Source organism: Chinchilla lanigera, unplaced genomic scaffold, assembly GCF_000276665.1.
Source record: "Chinchilla lanigera isolate Chin_1 unplaced genomic scaffold, ChiLan1.0 scaffold00013, whole genome shotgun sequence".
Classification (NCBI taxonomy): domain Eukaryota; kingdom Metazoa; phylum Chordata; class Mammalia; order Rodentia; family Chinchillidae; genus Chinchilla; species Chinchilla lanigera.
In genome coordinates, this window is record NW_004955414.1 from 24,666,750 (window position 1) to 24,681,597 (window position 14,848).

Genomic DNA, 14,848 nt, shown 5'->3' on the forward strand with positions numbered 1-14,848 from the left:
GGATAATGAAGGATTTCACTCCTTTTTGTGGGAAAGCCGGAAATGCGCAAAGGTAAACAGAGGTTGTAGTAATGGCCTAATTCTCCTGGCTAGCTCATTGCTGCTTATCAAGCCCATGTTTGACTAGCTTGTTATCTTCGAGAGAGCCCCACCGCGCAGTGTCCCTTAAGGGGCCCTCCGGGGCATCAAGGCTTTGCTGCACGGGAGGTGGTGTAGCTGAGACACCAAGTGGCACGGAAGCCTTGTGCTCATCTTCCAGGCAGCGGACTAAATGGTAACCAGGGTTCCTTACTTTAACTGGGTGCAGTGATTCTTGCAAAGTGGATCCAGACTCCAAGAGCCCTCCAAAACGGTGCGAATCCCTCCTTCCAAGGGAGGGGTTATGGGGATTACACCTATAACTCCTCAGGCGCCCCATCCCTGTGGGCCAGGAACCCCAGCCTTGGGCCTCCATCCCGACCTGCCAGAGGCAGAACGCCATCTTGGCCGCCACACGCTTTGGCCCAAACACCCATGCAACAAACCTGGTTTTAGAGAAGATGCCTGTAACTATACACCAGCAGAAACGCTCTGGAGACACTTACCTCAATCCCCACACTTTTTTTTTTTTTTTTTGGACAGGGTCTTACTAGGTAGTTCAGGGTGGCCTTGAACTCATGCCCAGACTGGCCTCGAACTCACCGGTGATCCTCCACCTCAGCGCCCCTCCCCCGAGTCCTGCGTATGTGCCACTATGCCCGGCTGTCCCACACTCTTGACAACCTGACTCGACATCTGATGCACAAAATTAAGCAGCAAAGACCTGTAAGGGCCAGGCTCTGGTCCAGGAGGCCTGGATTCGACCCCGCCCCCACATGCCCCGGGATTTCCATTTAGCAACCAGAGGGGACGCAGAAGGCGTGTCCGGCACAGGTCGCGCGCCCCTCCGCCCCGCCCCTCCTCGCCCTCCACCAATGGCCTGCTGCGCCGGTGCCTCGCGCTCCAGGCCCGCCTCCCTCCCAGGATCGCTGGGCGCATGCGCCTCGCGAAGCGGGCCGGGTGAGGGGCTGTCTGGGGAAGGGAAGGAGGGCGGAAATGGAAAGGATGGATGGGTGCAGCCTCGGCTCTGGCCGGGCGCCCGCTGGAATGTGGGTTGGGGCGGAAGGGGGACAGGTGGTTCCCCGGGTGGTCGAGGCCGGGCCTTCGTTCGGCGGCCCGCTAACCCTGCCGGGTTTCTATGTATGTGCCCGCCCAGGGAAACATGGAGAACTGTTTGGCGGCGGCGGCGCTGAACGGGGTGGACCGAAGTTCCCTGCAGCGCACTGCCAGGCTGGGTCAACAAGTGCTGGAGCGGGCCAGGCGGAGGGCAGTGGACTGGCATTTACAGGAGAGCCTCATGGGCGGCGTGGGGGACCTTTCCCGGGAGGGACCCTCCGGAGAAGGACGGCGGGCCGCCGACACCCGGCGCCTTCTCCCCGCAGAGGTGAGGGTCCAGGTGTTGGGACCCGCGGGTCGCTGTGCTCGAGGGGTGCGCCCCGCAGATGTCAGGACGGCTCAGGGAAAAGTCCTTTGAAAACTGTTTTTGACAGAATCTTGTTGGGCAGTTGAAAGATAGCGCTCGGCCCTGGTGGTTACTTTTTTATTAAAAAGTTTATGCACACTACCATTTGATATTAGAGGAAACCAGCGAACCTATATTTTAAGTCCTTGGTAAATTTATGTCTATCTTATTGCTGTCTATTTGGAGTTCATGTCAGTCTTGGAATTCCTTCTCAGTAAGAGCCTTCTAACTAACTTAAACTTGCACAGGCCTTTACAAGGTGAAAAGAGTATTTTCAAAATTCATGCTCCAGTAAGGAATCCCAAGCGTCACGTGTGACTTGCCATTTATTCAAATAGAGAGAAGACAGACACCTGACTCTTAATGCTTCCTTCAGAACAATTGCCGAATTCATGGACTATACTTCAAGTCAGTGTGGGGTAAGTTGGTGTGAACCAAAGCTGTAACCATCTCCCTAATTGCCTACCAATTGATCATAGGATTTTTCTGGAATTTAGGGATGATTGGAATACTCCTGTATCTCCAGCCCTGCAGATCTTCACGGGCAAATTGAAATCAGCAATTAAATCTGGTGGAAAATACAAATTCGAATTCACCCAACAAATATTTATTGAATTCCCAATCCTGTAGTTACCGTTGAGGATATAGTAGTGAAAAGTCAGAAAATGTCTCTGCCCTCATCGAGTTTTCAGTCTGTTGGGAGAAAATAGCTTATTTGCTGAATTCTGAAACAAGTCAAGTATTAGGTTTTTGTTTTTTTACTTTAAACTGAAGTTTTAAAAAATCGCTTGCATAACTCCTTAAAATGTATTGAAACAAAATCTTAATATTAGAGCTTAGCCTCTAATGTTTGTTTCCAGTCCCTGGTGAAGTAGTTAAGTGCGTCCCAGTGGGTCCTTCAGTTGGTGACAAAGATCATTCTGTGCAACAGATGCGGTTCTTTGGTCAGGTGTTCATTAATGGCAGGAGGAGCTTCAAGTAGCCAAACCCATGTTCTACCATTTGGTTTCTTTCAGCCTTACCTAGGAAGGGTGACCAGAGTATTCAGAAGCAGAGAAAAATATTTATGACATGAAGCTAATGGTGTATTTTAGCTTCCCTTCATAAAATTAAAATTTCTAAAATCTTTTCCAATCTTTAAAGACTTTTTTTTAGTCTCCACTAGAGATAATGATTTCCATTAGCAAATTATCATTATTATTAACTCTAGTGTGTGTGGTTCAAGTGAGTTTTTTGGGTACCTTTCTTCATTCTTTTTCTTTGATTTCATAGTATTGGGAATCAAACCCACGGGTGCTCCTCCCAGCCATTTTTTAAATTTTGAGATCGGGCCTCCCTGAGTTGTCCAGACAGGATGTGAACTTGTGAACCTCCTGCCGCAGCCTCCCTCATTGGTACAGTTACAGGCATGCACCACCCTGCCTGGCTTTTGGTGTGTTCATTGAAATGAGTGAGTGAAGGTTTTAAATTCCCTCTTAAAACCCATACACTTAGATCATTTTTATGTACTTTGAAGAACTGTTGAAGGTGGACCAGCCAACATTAAAGGAAATCACCTACATGGAAGGTGCTCTGTATCTTCCCCAAGTCACACCAGACTAACCCCCTCAACCTTAACATTTTGTGTCTTTTATGCCTTCAGGGTACTGGTCAGTGAGGGAGAGGGAAGAGATTCCCTTGTCTCTGTCTTGCTTTTGGGTTTTGCTAAGATCCCAAAAAATTAATCTTAATCCTTTTATATCTTCTACCAAAAATCCTGTGACTCTAAGAATAGGGTTCCAACCAGTGAGATATGGATCAGAAAATATTTTTTTGTTCTTATTTGTACTGAGGTGATTGTAGAAAAATCTGTAACTTCATCTCTACTGTAATTAACTTAAACATTTGGTTCATGATTCATTCAAAGCAACAATATTTGTCCTTGGTTTTAAGTTTTGCAGATTAGTGTTCTTCGTGTTGATTTTGAGTTCATGCTTCTGTTCATTTGTAACAGAATGGAGCTTCGGAACCCCTGGCCTTTCTAGAGATTTAGTATTCTGGGTTTGCTTCCCCAAGTTTGAAGCAGGCCTTAAAATGTATCGTTAGATCCATGTCCTTAAGCGCTTTCTCTTGCTTCTCATTCTTCTAGTCACATGCTGTAGACACTGTCCCTACAGTATGTTCAGAACAAGCAGGCTTGGGATGCCTTCATCATTAGTCATAATCAAAGGCAAATCCAAGGTTAATTTCAAGGTCAAGGAAGGAAATAGACAAAAAATGTAACCATTTTCCAGACCCTTTGGATTATTCTTAACCTGGAGACCTGTCTTTCTACTCCCCTGCATGGGAACCCTGGGGGAAGGGCTGAACCACAAACTCTTGGGTTTGTGTTTTGTTTCCTGATGTATCTCTGTGTCCTTATCTAAGACAGTAAACATGGAAGTATTTATCAGAATTTGTTGGGGGAGGAAATGAAAGGGCTTGTGTATTGGTGTTTGGCATTGCAGCAAACATGAAAATTCTTTAACCTGGGAGAGAGAGCATGATCCTGCCTGGCCAGAGGTCTTGCCCTACAGAGGCAGCAGATGGCAGCAAAGTAATGCCAAATGTAGTTCTCTTCTCTGCAGCCACTGTATGTGAGCTGTCTTGCTCTGGAACTGAAGAGGCTGTCAAAAGGACAGGTTATTACCTTTTCTCTCTTCCTTCCCTCTTTAATCATACTTTGCCCGCCTATCAGAGAGGTTTTTGTTCCATTTTTGAAAATTCAACCAGACTGTTTACTCCTTGTCTTTCACATTACTCCTCTAGAAATATTATTCGTCGGTGCCAGAGGAAGGAGGGGCAATTCATGTCTGTCGTTATCACAGAAGGACATCTCAGCAGCACATGTGCCCAGACTCAGCGTTCGATCAGGTATGTGTTGCCCCGACCCGCACTGTGCCTACAGGTTCTCGAGGGTCTGTGTGACTCAGCAGTACAGTGGTCATCAGAAGTGTATCATTGCTCAACCTGAGAGAATTCACACCAGTGAGCAAGAAGCACTGATTTCGCTTCACTGTGAGATCTATGGATGAACCTTCAGTTGTGGGCTATGGGATACTTGGGCAGACTTAAAGAACTTCACATATCCTTGTCTATATCCAGGGATAGGAAGGAGATTTTTAATAATTATATATCTTACTATGCAGTAATGATAGCTATTATGTGTTTGGTAATTTTTAAAAAGTAAGTGCAAAGAGGGGGCGTCTGTTTTAACAAAATGCTTTTTCTAAAAATAATGGCGCTGGGCCTCTTACTGCAGACTTACCTGCCTTTTACTGTGTATCATTGTGAGGAAGCCAAAGGTTCTGCTTGTTGAACAGTAGCTGGTGGCAGTGGTAGGCTGGTAGGTTTTGGTGGTTTTTTGTGGGGTTTTTTGGTACTGAGGATTGAGCTCAAGACCTTGCATGTGCTGGGCAAGCACTCTGCCACTGAGCTAGTTCCCCAATTCTTTTTATGTTTTGAGACAAAGTCTCGCTAAGTTGCCCAGACTTACCTCAAACTTGAAAGCCTCCTGACTCAGCCTCCTAAATAGCTGAGGCTGCAGGCATGCACCACCACAATGCCCAGAAACAGTGGTGGCTTCTGAGGAGAGTAGGCTTTTTGTGTTTTTGTTCTTCTTAAACTTCCCTAACTGTACTCAAAGATAGCAAACTTAAGTCCAGAGTCTGATCCCGAAGTTGGGTTCCTGACTTCTCTGACTTAATGGCCCTCTTGGGGTGCTAGAGCAGAGGGGTTTAAGAAAAGTGGGGGTGGTGAGCACCTGGGTGTGAATAAGAGCTGAGCACAAGCTGGAAGCACCCCCTGTGCCTCTTTCTCAGATATGGAGAGCCACCATTCTGGGTTCCCTTTTTCAGCCTGTCCTGAGGGCTCTGTCAGTGCACCTGATCTTCAGAGGTCGCATGTGGGGAAGAGTCATTCCTCTGTCTCCCTGTAAAATGTGAATTGGTGGCTCTAAGAGAGTTGGCTTTGTCAGTCACTGTTCCCATCTAGTACCCCACTTCTAGGAGAAGCACAGAAGAGAGTTTTATTTTCTGAGAACTTGTTAAGTGTCATCATTTTTGCACTTTAAATCATCCCTAAATCCAGTTGCCCATAGTGTAGAGTAGGAAACCAAGGCTCAGAAGTTAATCAGTTCCTTTTAGGAAATAGCAGGGAATAGGATTTAAACTCAGACCTGTCTGGTGGCAGCCCATGTAAGGACAAAAAGTAATCATGGTAAACAGCTCACAAAAATGTTTAACATAATTCACTAAAAAGAGCCTTAAGAAGGTAAGTAACAACTTAGAAAAAGTGTACAGAACAATTCTAATAGGGTGGGAGAAAATTTTTCTTTATAATCCAGAATACAAGGCTTGGCCACTGATTGGTATTTCTGTTTGTTCCTTCAGAGAATAGATGGAGATAAGACATTCTTCAATCCAGGAGGCATCTCCCAAACACCAGAGCCCGCTTCTGAGGCATCCTGGCCTGTGAGTGTGGGACCGCACGCGTGCTGGGCTCCTCCACCATCGCAGTTCCATCAGCCAGTTGACCTGTTAATTATAGGGCTCTCTGTTTTCAACTGAATCTGTGGTATTTTTAAGTTCTTACAACTTGAGGAGGGTGCGCAAAATTGGCAAAATTATGTTTTCTTGTTACCCCTTTCACTGGATGCTTCAGCTCTGCTCTTGTGTCTGAACTCAGAGTTGTGGTTGGAAAGAATGTGAAATATTCATATCTTAGTTCCTACGGCTCAGCTGGGCTGGCTTTGGGTCCTACTAGAATTCCACCATCTGTTCAAGCAGCAGGAGAGCCTGACCCTCCTCCTTAGAAAGTGCAACCATTGCTGAAATCCTGAAACACACCATGAGGTCAGGCAGCGGCCTCAAAAACACTGTAAGGTACCAGCTGCCGTGTTTCCTAAGTGTTCCTCTATAAAGACATGTAATGATGAGTTTTTCATTTTTAGGATAAAGTTCTCAGTAGTTTCTGAAACAGGGAATTTTTTTTGGAATTTGGAAGGGCTGAAATTCTGAGAAAGGGAACTTGAGCATGTTGCTACAATAAATTCCTTACTCTTTTGTTTGTGTACAGTTTGCTTCTGGCCAGGATCTGGACTGTACTGGAGTTAGTAGCTACTAAGATACTCTGGTTCTAGGACAAGTATAAATTGGTAGACTGGCACACCTCCATCGTTGCTCCCTTTTGGTAATGCTGGTCTTCCTGATGCTCCCCAGTCTTAGCATAGTGTTGGCCTTTATGCAGATAAATGGAGCAGCCTTGGCTGCTGTGATTTCTTTCACAGCTCTATTTTCCTAACCTTACTTTTGTTTGCACAGTTAACAACCAATAAATAGTTGTGGCATTGTCTTATATAATCAAATTGGCTAAGTGATAATAACTCTTTAAGTCTGTAGTAACTACCAGTAGGTGTGGAAAGATACAAAGTTTTTGAAAAAATTGGCTTCACATCTATCTAAGGCAAGGCAGGGAGGGAGGGAGGGAGCCGAGTATAAATATTATCACTTATTCCTGCTAGTGGAACGTGCTAGCTGATAGTTTTGGTTGTTTTCCCACGTGTGGCATTAGGCATGACACCTTCTACCTGGGGCTTTTTCTGAGCACTGGGCAAGCATGTGGAGGCATCCCAGCTGTCACTTGGCTCTTACCCTTTTCTGATTTGTAGCTTTGCCTTTCACCAACTGAACTGAGACCCACCCTCTACCTGCCACATCTGCTTTGGAGGACAGTTTGTGCCCAGTTCAGCTCTAAACGTGAATCTTTCCATTAAGTCCAGCTTTCAGTACTTCGCATCCTGGAGAACCAGTCCTCCAAGGGAGGGCTTTTACCAGCCAGCTGACTTGCTGCTCCCGAGACAAAATAGCATCTACTCCTGTTGTTGTTAGCTTTAGGAGAGAAGAAATCCTTCATCTTCCCAATAATGAGTTCAGCAAAGCACGGTGAAAAAGAATGGTTCTCATTTTTCTTTGTTTTGTTTTTTTTTTTGGTTTTTTTTTTTTTTGGTTTTTCTCCGGCACCGGGAACCGAACTCACGACCTTGCGCTTGCCAGGCAGGCGCTTTGCCGCTGAGCTAAATCCCCAGCCCCGGTTCTCATTTTTCTAAAGGACCTCATTACTGCCAGTCTCTGCTCATAGGTGCCGCTGTCTACTTTTGACCTCCAAAACAACGGCCATTAATCTTTCCATCTGCCTAACACTTCCTCCACCCAGAGGGTTCTTACAGTCCTTCATGTTCCTGTAACATTAGCATTTACAGAATGTTTTTAATATGCTTATTTGTGAGATGGGTGTTATCATAGCTTTAGAAATAAAAAAACAAGCACAAGTGAAGGCTGAGACGTCCCTAACGAGAGTTTGGCCAAGCTAAGTCTTGCGAGCAGGACTCTTCTCCCACATTTGTACCTCGTTTCATCAGCCCTTTGGCATGCAAAGCCACTGTGGCAGGCGTGCCCTGATGCGCTTAAGGTAAAAAGTCTCTACACTGCTATATTCTCTTCTCCTTCCAGGCCGAGAACATCTGCAAGGACCTCTACATAGAAGTATATCCAGGGACCTATTCTGTCACTGTGGGCTCAAATGCCTTAACCAAGAAGACTCACGTGGTAGCAGTTGATTCGGGACAAAGTGTGGACTTGGTCTTCCCTGTATGATGTTGGCTGCCACTATCACCGTATCACTTTTTGAGTGGCAAGAAGAATAAAGCTACCATGTGACTTTCTTAATAATTATGCCTTAATCCTGTTTCTAGTGCTGACCGTAGAGGGTCAGCCTCCTGGGAACTGCACTCTGTCCCTCGGGGCCCATGATAACCTGGGAAGATAGAAGTCCCTGTCTCGTTTGCCTAGGAGTGATAATGTGATGATGGAGTCTGAATAGTTTTTACTGCTTGCTTTCTAAGTAAAGGTTAATTATGATAATAAAGGGAGAGATTTGGAAGCAAAGATAATTCATTTTTATTGATGTTAAAAATACAGTATCCCCGTGTACAACTATAGGCTTTATGAAAAGATGGCAGAGAGGCCATGGACGCATGCCCAAAGCCGGCTGACCACACAGTGGCTTCTGTGGGAAAGGTGTCCTCAAGTGGTCTCACCAGGCCCTTGGCAAGGAGTGAGGCGACAAAGCCGCCAGCTTCTGCAGCTGCCTGCCTGCTGTCCCATCTCCAGGAAGGTCTTAAAGGGCTGAACATGCAGGTGCCCATTTGCTTCTCTCCGCTGGTGTGTGCGCTGTTTCTCCAGAAGGCCGTGCAGCCGCTCTGTGGAACCCTCCTCAAATACGTACTATCACTGCCTTTTCATTTCCTGTGAGGAAAAAAATCCTGACAGTCTTATGCTGACTATAATACCAAGAATCAGGAATTACTGATTTGTAAAAAGTCATTGATGTGTCTTAAAATTACTTAAGCTGGCACACCAGTAGTATTGGTGCATCTCCCTGTTTCGTTGCCTGGCGAATCATCCAATTTTGAACATAGCAAGTCTTAGGGAAAGTGCCAGTATTTTATGTGATGAAAATAAAGTTAAACAGGGCTGTGTTAGAATTCTTGCAAGAACAGGCTCCTGTGGACAGAATCCTAGGGAAACAGACCTGTATCCAGCAGTGTAAGGCAGAGGGTCATTGAAACACGGGGATCCTTGCACCCTCCAAGAACCTTCAGATGAACTTCATGGGTTCTCTAAATTTTACTAAATGTGAAGCTGTGGGTATGTGCAAATTTCAGGAAAAGTAGACCATAGGCCTTCCCATTTTTAAGGGGAGTGTGACCCCCAGAAGGTCTAAGAACCATGTAAGGAATCCCTAAGAAGGCCTTCCCAGCCTTACCTACATCCTAGGGGCTTTTGATCCTGGATGAACTCTTATCCCACTGATGCACTGTGATACCCGTACCCGGTTTTCTGTGTTGAGCTCCCTCTCGCAGGGTCTGTGGTGGCTTCACATTGGTTGCTTTCAGGGCCAGCTCCTTGGTAGTCCCCAATACTGCAGCTTGTGCTTTCTCTTGTTCGTTGTCATCTTCTTTCTGCATGTTGTGGCATCTTATTCCTAAACCCAAAATCAACTGGTCATGTTGGATGTACCACCATTTTGATGGGATTTGTCTTGATGACAAGTAGAACTATATCAAGCATCACTAATCTCTTAAGTATCTCTAAGTTCTAGCCTTGTTCTCTGTTTTTAAAGGGAAAGAGGGTTTATTAATCCTGACTGGCCATTGTGCATTTTGGGAAATGTTACCTGACAGTCTCAGGAGGGGAGCTGCCACCAGTCAAAGAAGCTTCCATTCCATAGTGCTGTCAGGAACACCTCTAAATGTGATCACAATGAGATAGTACACTGGTAGAAAAACAAGTTTTAAGATTCTGAGGCACAGTAGGCTGGGCTTGGTGGTGCATACCTGTGGCCCCAGTACTCTGGCAGGCTACAAATTTTGGGAGGATTGCAAATTCAAGCCCAGCCTGGGCAACTTAGTAACTTGGTGAAACTATCTCAAAAAAAAAAATTGAGGCAGAACAAAATGGGAGAACAATCTAAGAAGTACACTAGGTGTGGTGGCACATGGCTGTAATCACAGTACATGGGAGGCTGAGGCAGGAGTATCACCATGAATTTAAAGCCAGCCTGAACTACATAGTGAAACCCTGTCTTGATAAATAAAAATTAAAATGGAAGCAACACCTTAAATTTGCTTTAAAACTACAGATTGAATCTTGTTTCCCTCATTTTCCAGGCAGGCGAGAAGGGGCTATGAAGGCCAGCAGCCCACAGTCTGGCCTCCCCAGCAGTAAGATCAGTGACTTCTCACCACCTGTCCCTGCGAGGAACTAAAAGTGTGGGAGCGGAAGGACCCGTACAAAAGGCGCCTGAAGGGCAACGCTCAAGACTATCAAGCGTCAGTACTTGACAGAACTGACATCTAGTACTGACTAAATACCAGTCATATTTAGAAGCAAAGCAGCACATTTCCTTAAAAGGCTATGAAATGTGGAGAGACAAAAAGAAAAAGCTGTCATTTGCCATTGTTCCCGTCCCTGGTCTCATGTGGCCTTATGCACTTCCATCTTTGCTAGTTGGCAGTGACAGGCAGTACCACATCTTCAGCAAGAGCTAGGGACGGCCTGGTGCCCCGCCCAGGGATGCTTATGGGTCAGCCCTTGGAATGAAGCTTTCCCCAGAGTGAAACAGAAGATCCAGTTCCTGAAGAGATCATATTTCTCTTTGAATCATCAGAATGCATTTTTTTGAGAAAAATCTTTGGCATGGATCTGTTTTGTTTAATGTGGTGTTGGGAAAGTGACCCAATGTGGGTCTACGTGGCTGCGGGCAGTGGAGGTGAGAGTAATGTATGTTTAGGGCCAGGGACAATTTGTTTGGACTTCACGGGGTTTGGAACCACTTTAGAGGTTGCTATGGAGCAAGCCCAGCAGTGGGAACTGTGTGTCTGACTACCATGGCCCCTGGCTACCCCCGTTGTTCCTCTCCCCCATACTGGCACTGATGCTGTCTCATTGCTCCCAGACTCCTCTCTCTCGAACTGGTACAACTTTTCTATCTCCAGGCTATGTTGAAGCAGGAGGTCATGAAAACTGTGCAAAACTTAGCACAAAAACTAGATTTACTATAATCCCAGCACTTGGGAGGCTGAGGCAATGAGTTCAAGGCCAGCCTGAATTGCAGAGTAAGACCCTGTCTCAAAAACAAGAGACCAAAAACCTAGATTTGGGCACCATTTTCTTTATATCCTCCCTTGTTATGAAAGCAAGTCTCAGAAACAGCTGTTTTTAGGTTTATGGTTTCTTTTTTTTTGGTACCAGGAGTCGAACTCAGGCCCTCGCACTTGCCAGGCAGGCACTTATGCCGCTGAGCTATATCCTCGGCCCAAACAGCTGTTTTTAAATAGCTGCTACGAAGGCTTATGACCGTGAGACCAGAGGGAGCCATCTCACAGAAACCCAGCATCTTTCCCCTCCACTTTATATTTTCAACACGGTTTCCTTTTTGGAGAGAGGAGAAGGAGCGCAGCAGGCCATAGATGGGGTCTTGTCCATCTGTTTCCCAGTCAGGGGCTGGAGAAAGATCCCACACTTTGGAGGCTGGAGAAACCCTACCACCTTCATGTGAAATATAGCTGCAGCAGGCTTACGTCCACCGACCCTGCCAAAGCCCGGGAGCCCACAGAAGTCACCCAAGAAAGCTTCCAGTTAAAGAAACAATTCTTCAACTTTCTGGAACTGAAGACTAATTAATGATTAAGGTCCTTACGCCTGGGACAAGAGTGAAATCTTGGGCTGAGCAGTCCTGCCTGTCCTGGAAATATGGCAGTGACTTCAAATAAGGACTCAGGGTAGGGCCTGGTGCAGGCAGTGCTTTGAGACCCTTAAGCTTTCGCATCTTAGTGCCTGCAGCATGCCTGCCTCAGCTGGATGTCACGGTAGTGACCCAGGGTCCCCAGAATCTGGCCTAGGACTGGGCATATCCAGGCCACCTCTCGCACTGCTCTGCCAGCTGACCTAGGTGCCACTGGGAATTTACACAGGGTGAGTGAGGGGCTGACCAATAATAGGCTGCTCCCCAAACCTCCCACGGCATGTCCCACAGCCCCTAGCTCACAGGAGAGAAGCTAGGGGGTGGCTGCCATGAACAACTCAACAATGCTTCCTTGCTAGTTGTAAAGAATGAGCAGTGGTTCTTCCCACTCTAACTAAGGTCCCATCTGGAGACTGGCCAGATGGACAATGTGTAAGGACCAATTTCTGTGCTTCTCAGGGTGGTGACGCTAATCAACACCTAGGTGCATTTTAACTGTTCAAGGCCTCCAGGGAGCAAAAAATGGCCCATGAGAGAGCTCAGTCAGTAGACCAGAGAAAAAGACCGGTATTAAATGTCAATCTTAGCACAAAGCTCAGCTAATCCTGCCTCTCACTTGTAGCTTGTGCGGAAACTGACCACTTCCCTCTACTCAGTCTCCCCTTCCTCACGTCAGCCTTCCAAATAGTCATTACTTCTAAGCCAATGGAATGGGGAGGTGCAGCATGTTCTTAAGGGACGCACAGAGGGGAAGCCAGCAGCCCCTCCTCAGAGCACGAACCCTCATCCTTGGGCTACCTGGCTTCCCGGGACGTGGCTCCGGCCCGTTCCTCTTCCAGTACCTCCACTCAGGCTGGCGGGGGCCGCTCTGCATCAGAGGCCTCTCTGGAAGGATGGGGTCAGTGTTGACTGCGCTGTTCACCACCAGTCTCTGGGGAAGGCCCACTTCCAGATTATCCTCCAAATCTTCACAAAAGGAGGAGGAGGAAGAAGAAGAGACAGCGGGGGCAACGTGCACTGCTACTGGCTCCTCTTTAGCGCCTTCTAGGGGTAGAAGCTGTGCTGCAGGCTTCAGCTCAGGCTCAGGCAGTTCTCTGGCCGTGGTATCGAAGGTCCTAGTGAGGCGCCACCAGGCGGAGCTCATCGAAGGACAGCAGCAGAGGGAGCTCTGGCACAGCAGCTGGCAGCAGGCATGGGAGTGGCAGGGCGGGCACAGGAAAGCAGTGTCCGGAGGAAGCCTGTTGGTGATGCCTCCAGTGACCGTCCCCAGCAGAGAGCAGCAAGGGGCCCAGAGGAGGGCACTGGGGTGCTCGCTAGTGTGAGACTTGCTCAGCCTCTCCACAGCCTTCTTCCAGAAAGTGGGGGGCACCCACCTGACCCCACCTAGAGGCACCTGAGCAGTCTTGCCATTCCAGAAGTGAATGGTGATTTCCTCCTCCTTTGATGCTATGAAATGGAAAAGGGCAGCACTTCATTATAATTAACCTCTTCTTTGGGTTCTTCGAACCCCAGGTGAAGCCTCAACGGGGTCCCTGTGCTCTCCTCTCCCCTGTACTGCAGTGGCCACCTCATCCTGGCAGGATGCACCAGCCTCCCTGCCTCCTGGGTGATGAACTGAGCTGGAGGGGTCCATTTTTCACACAGAACCAAAACGTACCCTCAGTAGATATTTCCTAACATTGCATAAAGTACAAGTGGGCTGACTGGCCCTGTAAGGAAGGACTGCCAGTCCCTGGAGAACCTGATGAGGGCAGGTGGTAAGTTCTGGGCAACCCCAAGTGAATACTATGGCTTAATTAACCAATATAGACAGGGTAGGTATAGGTTATTTTCCCTGATTTAAAAAATACATAGTCTAAAAGATAGACTTGTTGAGCCAGGTGTGGTAGCACATGCCCATAATCCTAGTACTTAGGAAACTGAGGCAGGAGGATCACATGCCAACCTGGGCTACATAATGAGTTCAAGACCAGCCTGAATTATATAGAGCAACCCTGTCGCAAAAATAAAACAAAAACAAAAAAATATGATTGTGTATCTCTTGGTGCCCTGAGTTATGTGGCAAGTGAGGACATGAGAATTCTTTTTTTAAAGGCTCGAAGACCCCTAAGCTCTGGCTTGATCCCCGTCTTCTCTCCCTCTGGGGACTGACGGGTCAGAGCAGCTTCTCTTACCTCTCTGACTGTCTCGCATGTCCAAGCCCAAGAGAACAGTGCCAGGACCATATCGCTGCCGGCCTGGCTCCCACGCTGCCAGCACCTTGTCCCCAGGTCTCAGTGAATATTCCACATACGGTGAGAACTGAATAACATCTTCCACTGAGACCACACTCTGCCTCTGGGCTGGCAGCCTTGGGCCTGTGACAAGGGGAGCCTCAAATTCCACAAGCAGGGTCCCTTGCCTCTCCAGCTGTGGGAAAGAACACAGAATAAGATTTGGTCTTACAAAGGAAAACAGGGAGTGCCTGGACTCCCTCCGATGCCCCAGTAGCAGGCCCCGGGTGTTCCGTACAGAGAGTGAGAACCCTGTTGAGAAAGGGAAAGAACAGGCGCTGCTTACAGCTGGTTAGTGTGTAGACAAGAAGGCTGCAGGGCTGTCGCAGTTCCCTCTTCCTCTTCTTGCCATGGGCAGCTCTTGTTCATCACAATCTGCCTTTCCTTTCCCATTCTCTCCTGTTCCTGTTTTTCTTTCCTCCTACCAAATTTTTGACCTACAATTTTCAAGAGTAGCCTGGGTCCTTTGGATCTTCCCCCAACTCACGCCTTTCCTCCAAACACTACCAAGAGGTGTCGTTCCTATGTCCAAGACCAACCAGGGATGGTTTATTATCCATCTGCCTGGCTCACGTGGACAAGGAGCTAGTGTGGGTTTAGGGGAGCCCTCAATCTACCATTATAATTAGAGAAGAAAGGTTTAGCTACGTAAATGAATAGCATGCAAGAGAAGAAGTACTTAAGCTAAATAAAAGTAGAAAGTGTCTGAGTA

General features: G+C 47.2%; 2 protein-coding genes across 10 annotated transcripts in view; one reads left to right on the forward strand and one right to left on the reverse strand.

Moving 5' to 3' along the window:
- Window positions 1–968: 968 nt before the first annotated feature.
- Akip1 (A kinase (PRKA) interacting protein 1) lies at window positions 969–10,807 on the forward strand. Of its 5 annotated transcripts, none has more exons than XM_005380245.2 (6): window positions 969–1,038; window positions 1,235–1,462; window positions 1,879–1,959; window positions 4,328–4,432; window positions 5,950–6,030; window positions 8,068–8,286. In XM_005380245.2, the coding sequence occupies exons 2-6, from the start codon at window positions 1,241–1,243 to the stop codon at window positions 8,209–8,211; spliced, it is 633 nt and encodes a 210-aa protein (XP_005380302.1). In that variant the 5' UTR covers window positions 969–1,038; window positions 1,235–1,240; the 3' UTR covers window positions 8,212–8,286. The 5 variants fall into 5 exon arrangements, 4 of the variants coding, with proteins under 4 accessions (XP_005380302.1, XP_005380303.1, XP_013367500.1 ...); XM_005380246.2 differs by lacking the exon at window positions 969–1,038 and adding an exon at window positions 1,045–1,127; XR_001233171.1 differs by lacking the exon at window positions 969–1,038 and adding an exon at window positions 10,287–10,807 and having other exon boundaries at window positions 1,134–1,462; window positions 8,068–8,270.
- Window positions 8,491–14,848, reverse strand: part of LOC102023462 (chromosome unknown open reading frame, human C11orf16) — a 10,255-nt gene continuing 3,897 nt past the window's right edge. For 4 of the 5 annotated variants that reach the window (XM_013512044.1, XM_005380242.2, XM_013512042.1 and 1 more), the window contains exons 4-7: window positions 14,038–14,272; window positions 12,662–13,309; window positions 9,383–9,601; window positions 8,491–8,862 (exon numbers count right to left, since the gene is read on the reverse strand). In XM_013512044.1, the coding sequence (XP_013367498.1) occupies window positions 9,390–9,601; window positions 12,662–13,309; window positions 14,038–14,272 (1,095 nt within the window). In that variant the 3' untranslated portion in view covers window positions 8,491–8,862; window positions 9,383–9,389. The remainder of the gene's footprint in view (window positions 8,863–9,382; window positions 9,602–12,661; window positions 13,310–14,037; window positions 14,273–14,848) is intronic. The other variant, XM_013512043.1, reaches the window with a different exon arrangement.

Coding starts and splice junctions, on each gene's coding strand:
- Akip1 (XM_013512045.1), top strand. CDS start 1,217: ATGTATGTGCCCGCCCAGGGAAACATGGAGAACTGTTTGGCGGCGGCG. Junction 1,463..1,878: donor GGCGCCTTCTCCCCGCAGAG/GTGAGGGTCCAG, acceptor TTATTCAAATAG/AGAGAAGACAGACACCTGAC. Junction 6,031..8,067: donor CTTCTGAGGCATCCTGGCCT/GTGAGTGTGGGA, acceptor TTCTCCTTCCAG/GCCGAGAACATCTGCAAGGA.